We start from the raw sequence: 14,996 nt of genomic DNA on the forward strand, positions 1-14,996 counted from the left end.
AACGGTTTAGGATAAACACTATTTGATTGTTAAAGCGATATTAGCTTTAATCCCGTTGATTGATGTGGTAGATACGTGGCATGAATGTTGGTATATGTGACCTTTCTACCTGATCCGCAAGATTACAATATATTATATTAACAAAAATAATAATAATTAAATGAAATCATTACATGGGAAATGGAGCTTAGAAAATAATACAATATTTAAAAAAAATGAAAATGCTTTTAAAAGTAAGAAAAGAAGAAGTTGGTGAGATGGTGACACGACAGTCCAATTGGTGCTCTATTTCCTTCCAAATCCCTAATGGGATTCACCAACTCTTATCTATTTAGACACTATGTTATTTCTTTTTTCAGTTGATCTAGTTGAATCATAAACGTGGTGGGTCCTACGCTCTTCGTAGGTTTGCTTTGTTTGCCTTCATTTTGAGTGAGTATGATTCTGCTGGAAGGAAGTCAACGTTGCGTTTGCTTTGCGGTGCGGTTACCCTACCAGACATTGGAGGGTTGGTGAGATGTCTCCAACCTCATCCGGTCATACTATAAATTAAGAATCATTCATTAACATTACAATAGTCATTTATAGACTTCCTACAATGTCCATTAATCTGGACAAACCAAGTTTGATTTCTTTTTAAAATATATTGTCCACTCAAGACCAATATTTTTAAAGGACAGCATTTAAAAATATTATATTGAACTGTTTTAATTAAAATATATCTAAATTGAGCATAAATTTATAAACCTTAGCAATGAAAATCAACATTCGTCGATTAATATAGTGTGTGGCACACACATTAGTAAAATAAATAGTAATATAAAATATTTATTTAAATCACAAGATCAAATGAAAATAATATAAATATATATAATCAGAAAATGATAAAAATAAAAACGAGATCAAAATATTATACTAGTAGGTAGGCAAGAAAAACAGACTGGGAGTTGAGGCCTGTTTTCACAATTTCTTTAAGACAGATCCGGCCGCTCCTTTGGTGCCGGAGAAACGTTGGTCAACTCTTTCCCAAGATTCAACAACAATATGAGCACATCAGTAGCCTTACCTTCGTCTATCAACAAAATTATTTGGTTTAAAATAAAATTCAAATGAACCCAACAAGTTTATTTTAACACTCTTAACTTGTAATAAAAAATATTAGTTTAGTCATTCAATAATATTAAAGTTAGTTCACATATATAAACATATTCCACACTTGATATTTAACTAATGTAGGACGAAGCTTTCCATTTTCCTCAACATAATTCACAAGTGAGTTACTTTGAGCATCAATTTCTCATTCATCATTCAACCATTTTGAGCATATGATATACCATTGTAAAGGATGGAGTAATCGAGAATATGCCTCAAAGCTTCCAAAAAATTCATTTTTTTTCCAACATAGTGAAATAAAAGTATATTTACAATACTCGTGATTTTTTTTCAGTAAAAAAGTACAGCATAAAGTGAAAATAATAATCAATTAAAGCTTAGCCCGGCATTGACACAATACGATCAACTATCAATAAGTTTTGAACTATAGTTGGGGGATCTTCAAATATCTATAGACTTAAACTTCCCGTTACAATGTATTTAGCCATCTGGTTAGCAACTCTGTTATGAGTCCTTGATATGGGGTGGATTCTTACTTTCCACTTTCTTCCTAGGAGTTGATGCAGAAAACATAATTTGACCAATTTGCTACTATCTCCCGCAACAGAGAGAAGTAAATCCACTAGTAGAGCATTATCACATTCAGCCTCGACATATCTAAATCCCTTTTCCCAAGCAATAAGAAGGTCACTTTAAAAACAAACTCCTTACCAAACATCATTGAAAATCCACACAGGTATTTGACATTCGAGTCTCTAAGTACACCTCCAATAGATGCAATAAAACTAGTGGCTGAAACTACATCATCCGTGTTAAGCTTTATCTATTCTCTCTCCAGTCGAGACCAACGCAACAGCGTACACATAGGATTGGGTTGAACCAACTTCAATGCTAGCTCAGCATAACTCCTCTCCCAAGAATAATCTGTATCCATAATGGCTTGAACACAATTATGACTATTAAAAAAAAATAAAGAGATTACAATCCTTCCAAATCAACCAGCAAATTATTGAAATTAGAGTTTACGAAATCGTCTCATTGTTGCAATAATAGTTAACATAAAATTAGGAATTATTTAAAAATCGAGAATTTCAAGCACAACATGGATAATAGAATACAAACACAATCATTGTATGAATATTCAAAGAACTAGTCAAATAGATTTGGAGTAGGTTCGAATGCAAGCATTGTGATAATTACTAATAACCCAGCACTCAGATATTTCTATTTATGAAAATGAAGTGTACTTTTATATAGGGTTTTGAGAGTTAAAGAGTCAGATTTTGATGGACTTATTTGGATTTGAAATTTGTACATCTGTTATGTAATAATGATGTAGCATGATGTAGTATATTAATTTTCTGTTATTTGATTATTGATGAGAACGGTGGGGCTCAAAACCAGAATTGGGCTTAAACAGAAATGGAAACATAAATAAAGGTCCAGTGACTAAATTAAAACTCCAAAACCAATTGATCTGCGATGGTGTGTGGGAGATGGAAGGAATGGATGAACCAGGTGGGTTAGATTTATTACTCCAACTCTAAAAAATTATATTTGTTTAAAATATGAGTGTACTTAACCGCTTGTTTTATATTTTTGTAATATATTTCTATTTTATTTTAATATATTATGCAATTTATATAATATAATATTTTTACATTAAATTTATGTTTATATTTAAATTTTCAATAAAAATTTTATTTAAAATTTTAAATATTAGGTTAAAAATAACATATATTGAATAAGATTGAGTTAATCACAGACAAAAGTGATTGAATGAATTTTTAATATGATTAATGACACGATTATATATTTAATCATTAATAAAGCAACTTTTTGTTCTTAAAAAATAAACTCCAAAACCAATTACCTTAATTTGTTCAATTCTGTTTCCAAATAATTCTTTATATATCCGTATAACATGTAACCAATACATCACTCTATATAAGGATTCCTTGAACATGATATTTTAACTAAAATAATAAAATGGTTTATTTAAATTAATTGTATACGCAAGAATATCAATATGAAATAATTTTATCATTTTTATTTTAAAGATAAAATGACTTGACCGGCTAAGCTTCAGCTTCAGCTTTCCTTTTCTGGCTAAGCTTTAAGTTTTTAGAAAATAAAACCAAGGCTTAAAAGGTACTTAGGATTTAATTTTAAAATTAACTTTTTTTTACTATTAATTATTAAATGTGATAATAAAATACATTGCATTTTCAATAAAAAAAATTTTATGTCCGACCATTTGAGATGAGGAGCAACCATGTATATATCTTTTCTTTTTTTATTATTTAGTAAGAAACAAAACTAAAATATTTTTTAAGTAAAAAATACTTATCATTAAAAAGAATCATAATTAATGAATACATAAACACAATACATAGTACATATAATACATAAAAAACTACAAACTTATGCACAAATACCATTGTTTACAAAAAAAGCTCAAATAAAGGAGGGAAATTGACAATATCGAAACATTAAAAAGAGTAGGAAATAATCTAGAAAAGAGATACATTAACTTGATCAAATCAGTTATATTTGCATCTTAACCTTCCTATTTTAAGACAAACCTGATGATACCAATCAATTAAAAAATCATTATCAAAAGTCCCAAGTAATCCACTGCATCAGTAATGCACAAAAATCAAGTATCTAATAATCTATCTTTCTCGTCATCTTAGAGTTTAATTTTACAAACACTCTTCTAACGTGATTTGTTAAGAACATTTTCTAATAAATCTAATAATAATCTTACCTTAACAAATTTCATATGTACCACAAATACAGCTAAAAGACAAAAGGAATAAATGAAAATTAAAATCATCATTAGTTTGAGAGAAAACATGATGGAAAAGAATCAACTTTTAAAAGAAAGTAAAGTGGGTTGAAACTAAAAACTAAAAATTAAAAATAAAAATTGTTGAAAAAGTTGCAGTCGATAACCAACCCAAAGGTTGGTGCTACCTTCGGCAAGACCGAGTATTGGTTTAAAGAAAGTTGAGTCGCAATAATTTTTTAAAATAGATAAAGAAAAAAAAGTGGAAATTTAATTAGTAATACTAATGTATTATTAGTTTTTAAGTAAATATTATTATAAAATTTATATAAAAAAATGGTTCCAACAATGACCACATTCTTTACTTTGGTCACTTACTATTAAATTAATAATAAAAATAATGACATGATATTTTTCTAACTCACATAATAACATATTTAATTCTCAATACTAATATATTCGATCAATTTCATCATAATTTTAAATAATTTAATAATTTAACTCTTCATATTTACAAATTTTATTAATTTTATCCTAACAAAAACCTTTTACTTGTAAAAAAAAGTTTTACAAATTCCTACTTATTCTTTGATCAAGCGTGCCAATTTTGAAACCAAATAGCTACTTGTTGAGATTTTAGTCCAAATTCTTTTGCTAGTCATAACTTCTTATTTGATTCAAATTTGTCTCAACCTCAATGATCCTCTTAAGAAACTCAACTTGAGTTACCGTAAGTCGTCTTTTCTTTACACGATCTATGCAAATTATTATCTCCTCCGTTAATATACTCATTTTTTATGATTGGCTTTTCACATCATTGATTAAATCACAGGTGATTTTACTATGTGAGTACCAATCATCCAATCTTTTACAAACTTCATTATTGAGTATTCTCAAACAAGGGATATATGTATATATAGTAACTGTAATATCCAAATGCTAAAACAACAAATACTGCAAGAAGGTGATAAACGTTTCCGCTTTCTAAAACTATAGCGCGACTCTGTTCTGGACAGTATAATGAAAAAAGTAAAGATTTTGTTGTTGACAATTAGCTTTCCTACTGGAGGACAATCATTCTTTCAAATTAACCCAACATACAACATCATAAACATATGAGCAAATACAGAAGGAAAAATCAAAAGCTTAAAAGTAAAGAGAAAGAAACCCCAAGTCTGACACAAAACAAAGGTCAGTTTTTTTTAATCTCTTTAATTCCCTTAAATTCTTCTCTTCTTGTTCGATGATTTTATTTTATTATTTATTTCAGGGTTTTTTCTACTCTTAATATTAAATTGTTGTGTGTTCTTTAAAACCTGAAAAAAAGTAAGTTATCCTTTCTTTTCTTTCTTCAAAATTTTTAAAAGAATTTGTAAATATGAAGGGTTAAAATTATTGAATTATCTAAAATTAAGATTAAATTGATAAAATATATTAAGGATTAAATATGTTATATACCAGTTAGAGAAAAGGCCACCTTATTATTTCCATTATTAATTTAAAGGGACCAAAACAAGAATGAATACAAGCATTAATGGCTATATTAAAAATTTTAAAGGTTGAGTGACCAAAATAAAAATATATGCATTGTTGAGTGACAATTTGTACAGTTTATCCAAACAAAAGTGCCCGAAGTTAACGCAGTACGTGTCGTAGCCACGGTTCATTTGGCTCGAAAAATGATTATCAAAGAACAGATGAAAGAAAATAAAACAGTAACAGTGTCTCTAACAGATCCATTCTCATCTCTCTCGCTCTGAAAACCCGTACGGATTCTCAAATTGCCAACAAGTGAGTTTCATTTTCGCATCGATTATCATAAATACAAATTTCAATTCGATCTCCATTGGACGCGTTTTAGTTTCAATTAATTTTATTTATTTTACTTTGTTAGATCTGCTTGGTACCTGGAAAAACCAAAGAAAATGAAAAGAAATGCATGTTGATTGACGGGAAATTTTTGTTCCTCTAGGCTCGACTTTCTGCATCATCAAAAGGGGAGAAATTAGGTTGTTATAGCTGCCTTGATGTTGATTTTTGATTCGGACATGTTTGCTCCAAACGATTTTGATTATGAATAAATCTTTTGAATTAGAAAAAGGATAGTGATATTGTTGTCCTAGTTTGATTCGATCTCTTTTAACATTTATTAACTGTGTTTTGACATGCGGTTTTGTGTTAATCTATTGAAATGTATTACCATTTTGTTAGTTAATGGAGTTAGGACCGTGCGCAAATGTTAAAGAATTAAGCTTGCCATATGTTCATACCACACAATATTCGCATATATTATATCTACAAGCTTTTGTGCGGAGTGGTGAGGAATTGTGCGTATATTCTACATACTTTAATGTTTAAAGATATGTAAGGCAGAAACAATTGATTTCTTTGTACAAGCATATGCATGTGCTTGTGTCATTTGTTTCAAGGTATGGAAGTAGAAATTTAATATAGAATATGTGACCTGATAGTTTTTATTGGTTTAGTCAGGAAATGGGGGTATATCTCAGCACCCCAAAAACTGAGAAGTTATCAGAAGATGGTGAAAATGACAAGCTTCGATTTGGATTGTCGTCCATGCAAGGATGGCGTGCATCTATGGAAGATGCTGTAAGTTCTCTCTCTACCTTCTCATTGTTTGACTTAATATACTATCTTTGAATCATTAACTAAAGTCATAGGACTTGCCTTCTGTTAACGACAAATCGTAATATCTGCTTTTCATATATCTAGTATACGTTTCTTAACAAGGCATTAAATAATATCTAGTCTTGGCCAATATCCTATATCTAGTCTTGGCCAATATCCTATGTCTAGTGTATTGAATAAATACTAATAACTGCTTATCATACACCTATTACATGCTTCTTGACATGGTATTAAGAATCATATAACTTTTAAGCTGAGTGTTAAGATCGCATCATCACAAGGCAGTGAGAAAGCTCCTCAGTGTTTTACTGATTCTATTTTTTTGAATATCAAATCAGATTATAAAGATTTCAAAAGTTAATCTGCTACTTTCTTAAAGTTTTTTCACATTGATTGGAATGTTGTGAGTCATGACAATAAATTGACATGTAATTTCTTAAAGCTATTTCATATTGATGCTAAGGAATCAAATTACATGATATACAAGCTAAAGATAGACATGAGACTTAGCTGGTAATATTATTCTGATATCTATGGCATAAGGGATTTTTTTTTGTGTGTGTGTGTCGGCGCATGCATACTTGGTGCTGGTTGGAGAGGGGGGGGGGGTTAGCATCTATGGTACCCAACCTCGAGGATGAGTGTTTGATATGGGTATATGTCCAAAACTGGCATGCTCTATTTTTTTCTAAGTTTTTTCACATGTTTGGAAGATCACACTTCGATATCCATGTCTAAATATGTGCCAAACACAAGTGTCAAACATGCATATTTGGAAAATGAAGAGTCTAGGTAACATAGGACAGAAGAGTGTCAGTTTGGCCTTTAGAAATATTTATCCCAGGTTACACTTTTCTAAAATTTTCCATTTAGTCCTGATAACATGGGAAAATGAAGAGTCTAGGCAACATAGGATACAAAAACATGTCCTTTTAATTTGAGCTCCTAACGTATTTATCTCAAGAGATAATTTTTGCTTCTTATGCGTGCACACATGCTTTTTTTTGGAAGTAATTGCTTGATGCATATCCAACTATGTTGGAAACCTGTTATATCTATGGTGTTTGAGGGATACAGGTCCTTGTTAAAAGCATGTCTGCTATAATAATTGATGATTATTTCCATTTTAACTACAGGCCATTTTTGTACCTCTTGATAACTCAATTTGCCTTCAATGATGCCATGAATTTGTTTTTATGGTTTTTGCAGCATGCAGCATATCTGGATCTGGACGACTCAACATCATTTTTTGGTGTTTATGATGGTCATGGAGGTAAGGATTGAGCTCTTTTTCTTTTCTTTGTTCCTTTAATTTTTATCACATCACTTTATTTTTTCTTTAAAAAGTTCACAAAGTTTAGATTTCAGTGAAGTTTTTCTTCCCTTTGCTGGTGCTGTTTGTATTCCTTCTTCCTAATATAATTTTAGTTATTCCTTTGACAAACCTTAACTGACCAGTATGTGTGTTGGTCTTGCCACTGGTAAAGCTACTAGAGCAAAATTATGTCTTTAAATACTGAGGTTTTATGATATTACAAGAGACCGACCTGTTGACACCTGAGTGTGTTTAATACATATCATTGGAGGCATTAGCTTTCTCTGTTTGTATGCGTGTGTCCTTTTCTTTTTGGTTTTGTGCAAATATTATTATATAACTTTTCCTTAACTGTAGGCGAAAGGTGCAACCTTGCTTGTTTAGAAACGGTTATTGTAACAACTTTTATGTTTTCAATTCATAAAAAGGAGACAAAGAGAAAGCTAAAAAAGTTGGATCTAAGGATGTATGTCATCAAATCATGTCTTTTCTTTTCTTGGTTTTGTTTTTAGCACTCTTTCGGTACAAAATAATATCTGAAGATAATGTTGAGTTGGCAGTTCAGTCCCATATGGTATACAGTGCCTTAATTGGTTGAGCTATTTTCTTTTATTTGAAGGCCACTTGTAGTGTCCAGTTGAGCCCAATAATCCTTTTAAAATTTGACTTGCACTGACACTCCAATGACCTCGTTAATGATTCTGAATATACCATCACACTTTGATGACCAGTAGAGAGCAAGCTGCATTTTGGGCTCGCTTTTCTTGTATTATGATGATATTTTCTATTAGAAAATGAGAAAGGGATTGGAGCTGGTTAATCACATTACTGGATAGGTAAGACCTGCATGTACAGGCCATGCCTTAGTTGGCAAAAAGGTCGTCAATTGTGAGGATAAGGTTTTGGCTTTCAAGTTCAGCTTCCCCTGCAGTTAGGTTCTTAAGATGCTTCTTTGTAATTGATAGAGTTAAGGGCCTAGACACTCAACTCATTCTTGAGTTTCTATGCAATGAATGCTTATGTCTGGCTGCAAAGTTTCTTCTTGATTTTTCTGCTAAAATTGGATTTGAATGCTTTGAAATATTGATGCATCTTGGAGAGTTTCCGGGATGGAGGGTACCTTCCTTTCTCAGGCAGCTTTTGATAAACTGAGATTATGTTCTGCATAGTTAATACTATTTGTAACATTTCATGTTTGTAAACTTATAGAGAAAGTTTTTAGTTCATATCAGTTGTGTAGGTAAATATTGGTTTCTGTGGAATGTTTTAAACAAAAAAGTTGAGCTGCTCACAACAGAATTGTTACTTTTGCTCTTGTTCCCTTTTTTCTTATTGATGCTTTCATGATTTTCACAGCTTTTATACATAAAATTAGTTGTTGATCTGATTAAATTCTTTGTACCTAGTCATTTAAGCATATTATATGTGGGTCCATTTATTTGTAGGTAAAGCAGTGGCTAAGTTTTGTGCCAAGCATCTTCATCAGCAGGTGCTCAAGCATGAGGCGTATTCAGCTGGAGATATTGGGACTTCAGTACAGAAAGCTTTTCTCAGGTTCCTTTACTGGATTTATTTGTGTATTCTTTTGGTAGCAATATACGGAAGATATGTCATAGCTCAACCACAAGGCAGCTGAAAAATTGCCTTTGACAAGTAAGTAATATGTTCCAAGTTTCCTGGGAATCAGGAAATGGACCATGTGCTTGGAGCTCCATGATCATTGCCACTCAAAATTTCTTAATGCCATACATGGTTGTTTAAAGTTTTTCCTTTACATCTAATGAATCCCTTATGACACTGATGAAATTGCATTTTGTTATTTACATAAATGTTACTGTTTTTAATGGATAGTTTATTTATAGCTCCATTCTGGCATATGCTAGTGCCACTGCATCTTTGACTGTTTAGGTCATTGTTCTCTAGCATCTTTTGCTTTTTTCATTCATGAACTTGAAATTTAAGAGTGTGATCAACTTCATTTTACTGGATAAAATATGATATAGTAAGGCTGCTTCTTGTTAATTGTTTCTCCTGCTATACATGCATTCAACTGCTATTTTTTTTTTTTATCATACAGAATGGATGAGATGATGTGTGGACAAAGAGGATGGAGAGAATTAGCAGTCCTGGGAGATAAAATGGACAAAGTTTCTGGTTTTTTTGAAGGGTTTGTATGGTCTCCTAAGGGTGATGAAGCCAATGACCATTTTGATGATTGGCCTCCTGAGGAGGTATTTTTGTGATAGAAAACTAAATTTTTGTCTTAGGTGTATGAAGCAATTTCATTTTGTATGTTACTAGAAAATGTTTCAGTAAGATCTAAGCTACAAGACCTTAAGTTTTTCTTAAGTTGCTATGCTCGTTCATGCCAAGGAAATATGCTCTAGATTTTGGTTTTAGGTATATTCTTGCATAATAAACTCTTTATAAATTAGTTTTGTTATTTGCTTATTTGGTAAACTGGAAAATTTTTATGGGAATACCAATAACAGAAGCTTCGTGTCTTGTGAACTTTATACAAACACTTTTTATACTATTTTTAGTGAACTTAGACGTATTTAATTTTACCAATCAATACTTTTTTAGGGAAATGACTTAATTGAACCAACTCTATGAAGTATGCTAATTTTAATTGAGGTAGGATATAGTCAAGAATTGAACATGATTAGTTAAGTTCACTATATTGTTTTTAGGGCTAGATCAAGAGAGGGCTGTTAACAAAGGAAGAGGAAAGTTATTAGAAACTTTTTGAGTTCTATGAGCCTTTGAGAAGCCTAAACAACGGAAAGTGGATATAATTAAGGAGAAGGAAGATCTTTGCTTGAGGTTTTAAGATTTATTACAAGGATTTTGATACAAATTGGATTGGAAATAATATAAAAGGGGCTTGTGGACCCTTCTTATGTTAAAAGGGGTTGGATTTCTTCTTATTTTGCCCTATGATTCTGTAGAAGAAAATTGGAAAACATGAAGGAAACTAGCATTCTGTCGATAAGTACACTCTGGTTTTCTGTTTAAGAATTTTCTGCAGGTTACCTAGGACTGTCATTTACTGTGGTTACTTGAAGTATCATTTGTGCTTGAGACTTTACTATGATCCATTTAATTCTTTCAATGCAATACCACTAAGTAAGAAGCTTTTGTTTGATTGGTCAAATATGTCTATTTTACTTGTGAGATTCCGATGTTGGCTTTTCTATTGGTTGCAAACTAGGGTTCTCACTCCGATTTTCATGGACCTACTTCTGGATGCACAGCCTGTGTTGCAATAATTCGAAACAAGCAACTAGTTGTTGCTAATGCTGGTGATTCCCGTTGTGTAATATCTAGAAAGGGGCAGGTACAATTTTCTTTTCTGTAGAACCCAGAAAACAGAATTTCAGAATTTTGTTTATTTCCACAGAACCTTTCCTTAAGGCCTCTCAAAGTTGTGAGCTGAAAGGATGTCCACGTTGAATGACAAGTAGTGCTTTTGTCATAAGTTAATACTCTAGCACTTTTAAGGGACTGTTGTTCTTGCCCTTTTAACTGTATGGAAATGGTTGTAGAAAGTAGCACATGCTTTTACCATTTTCAATTTTATTGATGATATGAGAGTGAAAAACATTTGCTTTAAGTGTAATAGTCACTATATAGCATGTAAAGCATTTATTAATGCTCCACGTTCAGATTCCTTTTTTCTTTTACCTCTCTCCTTTGGATACACAATATGGTTCCTCTTTAATACGGCGTGGCTTAGCTGCTGCATGCTTTATTTCATAGATGTCACTTTTTACAGGCATATAATTTGTCTAAAGATCACAAGCCAGACCTTGAACTGGAGAAAGATAGGATTCTGAAAGCCGGTGGTTTTATTCAAGTCGGACGTGTCAATGGAAGTTTAAACTTGGCCAGGGCTATTGGTACCTTCTAGATCCAAGGGGGCAATGGATCTAATATTTATTTGCTTGTTGGTTTATGATTGTCTTTCACTTGCAGGAGATGCGGAGTTCAAACAGAACAAAAGTTTACCTGCTGAAAGGCAAATTGTAACAGCTAATCCAGACATCAACACTGTAAGTGAATTGCTTTAGCCTTTAATATTTGTGTTATATTCTAGCTCTTTCAGTAAAATTTCATGCTGGTCAATTGATTTAGTAAAGAGACTACTTTTGTAGTATTCTTTAAGCAAAATTAAAAACTTCTTTTTGTATTTTTAAAAAAAATCAGATGCATGTATAAAACTTTTGCTGCCATTTAAGCAAAAGATACATCATTCCCAATTAGTATCCATATTTATCCACATGTTTATAATCTGGTTTTACCCTCTTTAAAATAGGTTGAGATCTGCGATGACGATGAGTTTCTTGTTTTAGCTTGTGATGGGATTTGGTGAGTCTCCTATTGTAAGAACTTGCATTCCTTTTACCCTCCTGCTCTGAAATCAACCTTCGGTCCTACCTGGATACTATTCAGAACACTTAGGTAATTTGCAGTAGATGATTCCAGGCCTGTGACACATTCTGGATGCACACGTGCCTACTTGCTAATCATTCTCAAAGATTAAATATCAAGCAATCTGTCATAGGAAATATATACATAACATATATATGCTTTGCTCATATTTGTTTATGTATGTATTATGCATTGACATGTGTATATATTAATTTGCTAAAAAGATAAAGAGAACGTAGTGTACCATTTATAGATTCCCTTGGGAATTGGGAGCTTGTAAGATGGCCATTGCTGAGGATGTTTGTTTTCATTAATTTGAAGATAGCATCGTTGTGTTTTGTTGATTAGGGACTGTATGTCAAGTCAACAACTAGTGGATTATGTACGAGAGCAGTTGAACTCTGTAAGTCCCTTGACAAAACATTATAAACCTATCAATATAAAGATTCCATTAATTATCTACAGATCTCTTCCCATGGTGCAGGAAACTAAACTTTCAGCAATCTGTGAGAGAGTATTCGACAGGTGCTTGGCTCCAACAGCTGGTGGGGAGGGATGCGACAACATGACAATGATTCTTGTTCAGTTCAAAAAACCTGTTGGTTCAGGTACTTCTTTGAGCAGCACCCAGCATTGAAAGATCGAGCACCCACGAACCAGGTAAAACGTACATTTGGATTTTGGACCTTAAGAAGCATTAGTCTCTTCTCCCAAGCAAACACGTAATGAATATTACACTTTCTTATTATGTAAGTGATTTGCGGTTTATGATTTGTAAATGATCCAAGGTTTTTTATTTCGCGACTCCGCTATGTCGGGTTTTTCATTTTGTAAATATGGTGTTAATTGTTATGTTTTTCCTTTGAAATGTAAGGGGTTTCCCAGTGACACTACCAACCTAATAAGTTCAAGCGTGCCTGTATCTTGTAAGGTCTAACAAGGATCCGATATTATTATTATCATCATCATTGAGTTTTAGTTTGGTTTGATTGATATTATTATTGTTGTTACAATTTAAAGAGGCGAATCCAAACTTGGTTAAGTGAGTAGAATCCTCTATTTTAGATGTTGAAAATTATAAATAACTTAAACATTGTATAAGAGAAAATTTTGAATGAAATAAAAGGGAAATTTTAAAAATAAATAAAAAATCAAAGACGCTGACTCTGGAAATGCTTATGTAGGGAAGGTGGTCAACAAGTAATAATTGGAGAGAGAAAATAATATATAGATATAATGCAATCAGTACACTCGCAATAGCTTTGATAATGCTGTCTCTACAATTGTACAATGAATTGCTAAGTTGACACTTATAACGATTAATGTTTGAAAAACTATATGTTATTTTATGTGAAAAATGAACTCGTTTTTTTCAACATGTTGAGGTTCGAAATTTCTCTTGTTTTTTTTTCTTTATTTTATCTAAGCAAGTATTTTTTCTAAAAGATTTTTAAAGCTTTAATTAAAAAATGAGATATTTGCTCCAAAATATTCGTAAAACACATCGATAATATGTATTTAGAAAGAAAAAAAACTATGCATGTGCAACTTCTTTATCCATTTGTAAAATTAGGGTCAAAACCCAAGAATGAAATTGAAAATTGAATTCTAAGGTTTATTTAGGAAAAGAGAAGTGTAGGGAGTAAAGAAAAACTCTGGAATACTAGAGATGTGCTTGTTCTCGACTAAAAACATCAGCCACAGTGAATAAAAAATAATAATTAAAATAAAATGTAAACCCCTCTCCTTTTTATTTTACTATGTTCCCAGCGATATACCATTGTTGTTTAATAGAAATATATAAAAATGAGTTTTGTATGTTCTTAAAGCTCAAAGAATTTTGTGCAATATTGGAATTTCTGATGAAATTACAAGTACAACCAAAATCGAGTATATAAGAATTCACTGAATTAAATCAAACTAGAAAACTAAGAACCAACATAAAAATTAAACTTCAACAAGTTTACTTAGATTAACATATAAGGTTCAGACTATTAAAACATTTTTAAGTTATAATTCTTAATCCGATCCCACTTATAAACAGCTCTAATCATTGGAAAACCAATGAATGGCAGCAGTATCTTTGGCAGCAGGTGCAGGAACATCAGCCATGACCTTTTCTTGGCCCTTGGGGTAATAAATTCCAGTTCGGTCATGAGGAACCCAGCAGCAACTCCCTTCCATGCTACTCCTCTTCTTCTCTTCCTCCGCCTCCATTTTCATCGGCTCTCGAACCGCATCCGTGCCCTTTGTGCAATATTTCCTCATTATCGGCCTGCATTCTCAACATAAACACACATACACTAATTATCGAGTCTAGAAAAGAGTAAATCATTTTTTCTGGATACAAGGATGCACGTACTTATTACGGAGTCAAAAATGCATTAAAACTTTAAAGGGATGAATGAAACGACATACTTGAAAAATAAGGAATTGATTGAAGGTGATCCTCTAGTAAACGTTGCTGCCATGTGGATATTACTATCTTATCACCAAAGTCCCAAATAGCGGGGAAGTAATGGGCAAATCATATAATGCAATGAAATGGGATTATATAGAGGGAAATGAGGGATGGGCAATTGAACATCTTATCCATTTCTCTCTTTTCGATGAACATTTCTGTTGGGGACCTTTTCACTATTCGTCATGTTTTGCCTTTTTCTCTATTAGGATTAGAAAACATCTTACCTTACC

General features: G+C 32.0%; 1 protein-coding gene across 9 annotated transcripts; it reads left to right on the forward strand.

The window, feature by feature from the left end:
* The first annotated feature begins 5,046 nt into the window (after positions 1-5,046).
* Positions 5,047-13,280, forward strand: LOC121229331 (probable protein phosphatase 2C 21). Of its 9 annotated transcripts, none has more exons than XM_041113361.1 (14): positions 5,047-5,095; positions 5,175-5,230; positions 5,515-5,695; positions 5,799-5,913; positions 6,391-6,514; positions 7,763-7,826; positions 9,314-9,422; positions 9,946-10,099; positions 11,083-11,208; positions 11,647-11,770; positions 11,847-11,923; positions 12,187-12,239; positions 12,651-12,705; positions 12,787-13,280. In XM_041113361.1, exons 5-14 carry the CDS (start codon positions 6,398-6,400, stop codon positions 12,937-12,939), a joined length of 1,032 nt encoding a protein of 343 aa, XP_040969295.1. In that variant the 5' UTR covers positions 5,047-5,095; positions 5,175-5,230; positions 5,515-5,695; positions 5,799-5,913; positions 6,391-6,397; the 3' UTR covers positions 12,940-13,280. The 9 variants fall into 9 exon arrangements, 8 of the variants coding, with proteins under 8 accessions (XP_040969295.1, XP_040969297.1, XP_040969300.1 ...); XM_041113363.1 differs by having other exon boundaries at positions 6,395-6,514; XR_005927065.1 differs by lacking the exon at positions 12,787-13,280 and having other exon boundaries at positions 12,187-12,332; positions 12,651-12,706.
* The last annotated feature ends 1,716 nt before the right edge of the window (positions 13,281-14,996 follow it).

The sequence above is a fragment of the Gossypium hirsutum genome, chromosome A05 (assembly GCF_007990345.1).
Source record: "Gossypium hirsutum isolate 1008001.06 chromosome A05, Gossypium_hirsutum_v2.1, whole genome shotgun sequence".
Taxonomy (NCBI): domain Eukaryota; kingdom Viridiplantae; phylum Streptophyta; class Magnoliopsida; order Malvales; family Malvaceae; genus Gossypium; species Gossypium hirsutum.

Coding starts and splice junctions, on each gene's coding strand:
- LOC121229331 (XM_041113361.1), top strand. CDS start 6,398: ATGGGGGTATATCTCAGCACCCCAAAAACTGAGAAGTTATCAGAAGAT. Junction 7,827..9,313: donor TGTTTATGATGGTCATGGAG/GTAAGGATTGAG, acceptor ATTTATTTGTAG/GTAAAGCAGTGGCTAAGTTT. Junction 12,240..12,650: donor TTAGCTTGTGATGGGATTTG/GTGAGTCTCCTA, acceptor TTTGTTGATTAG/GGACTGTATGTCAAGTCAAC.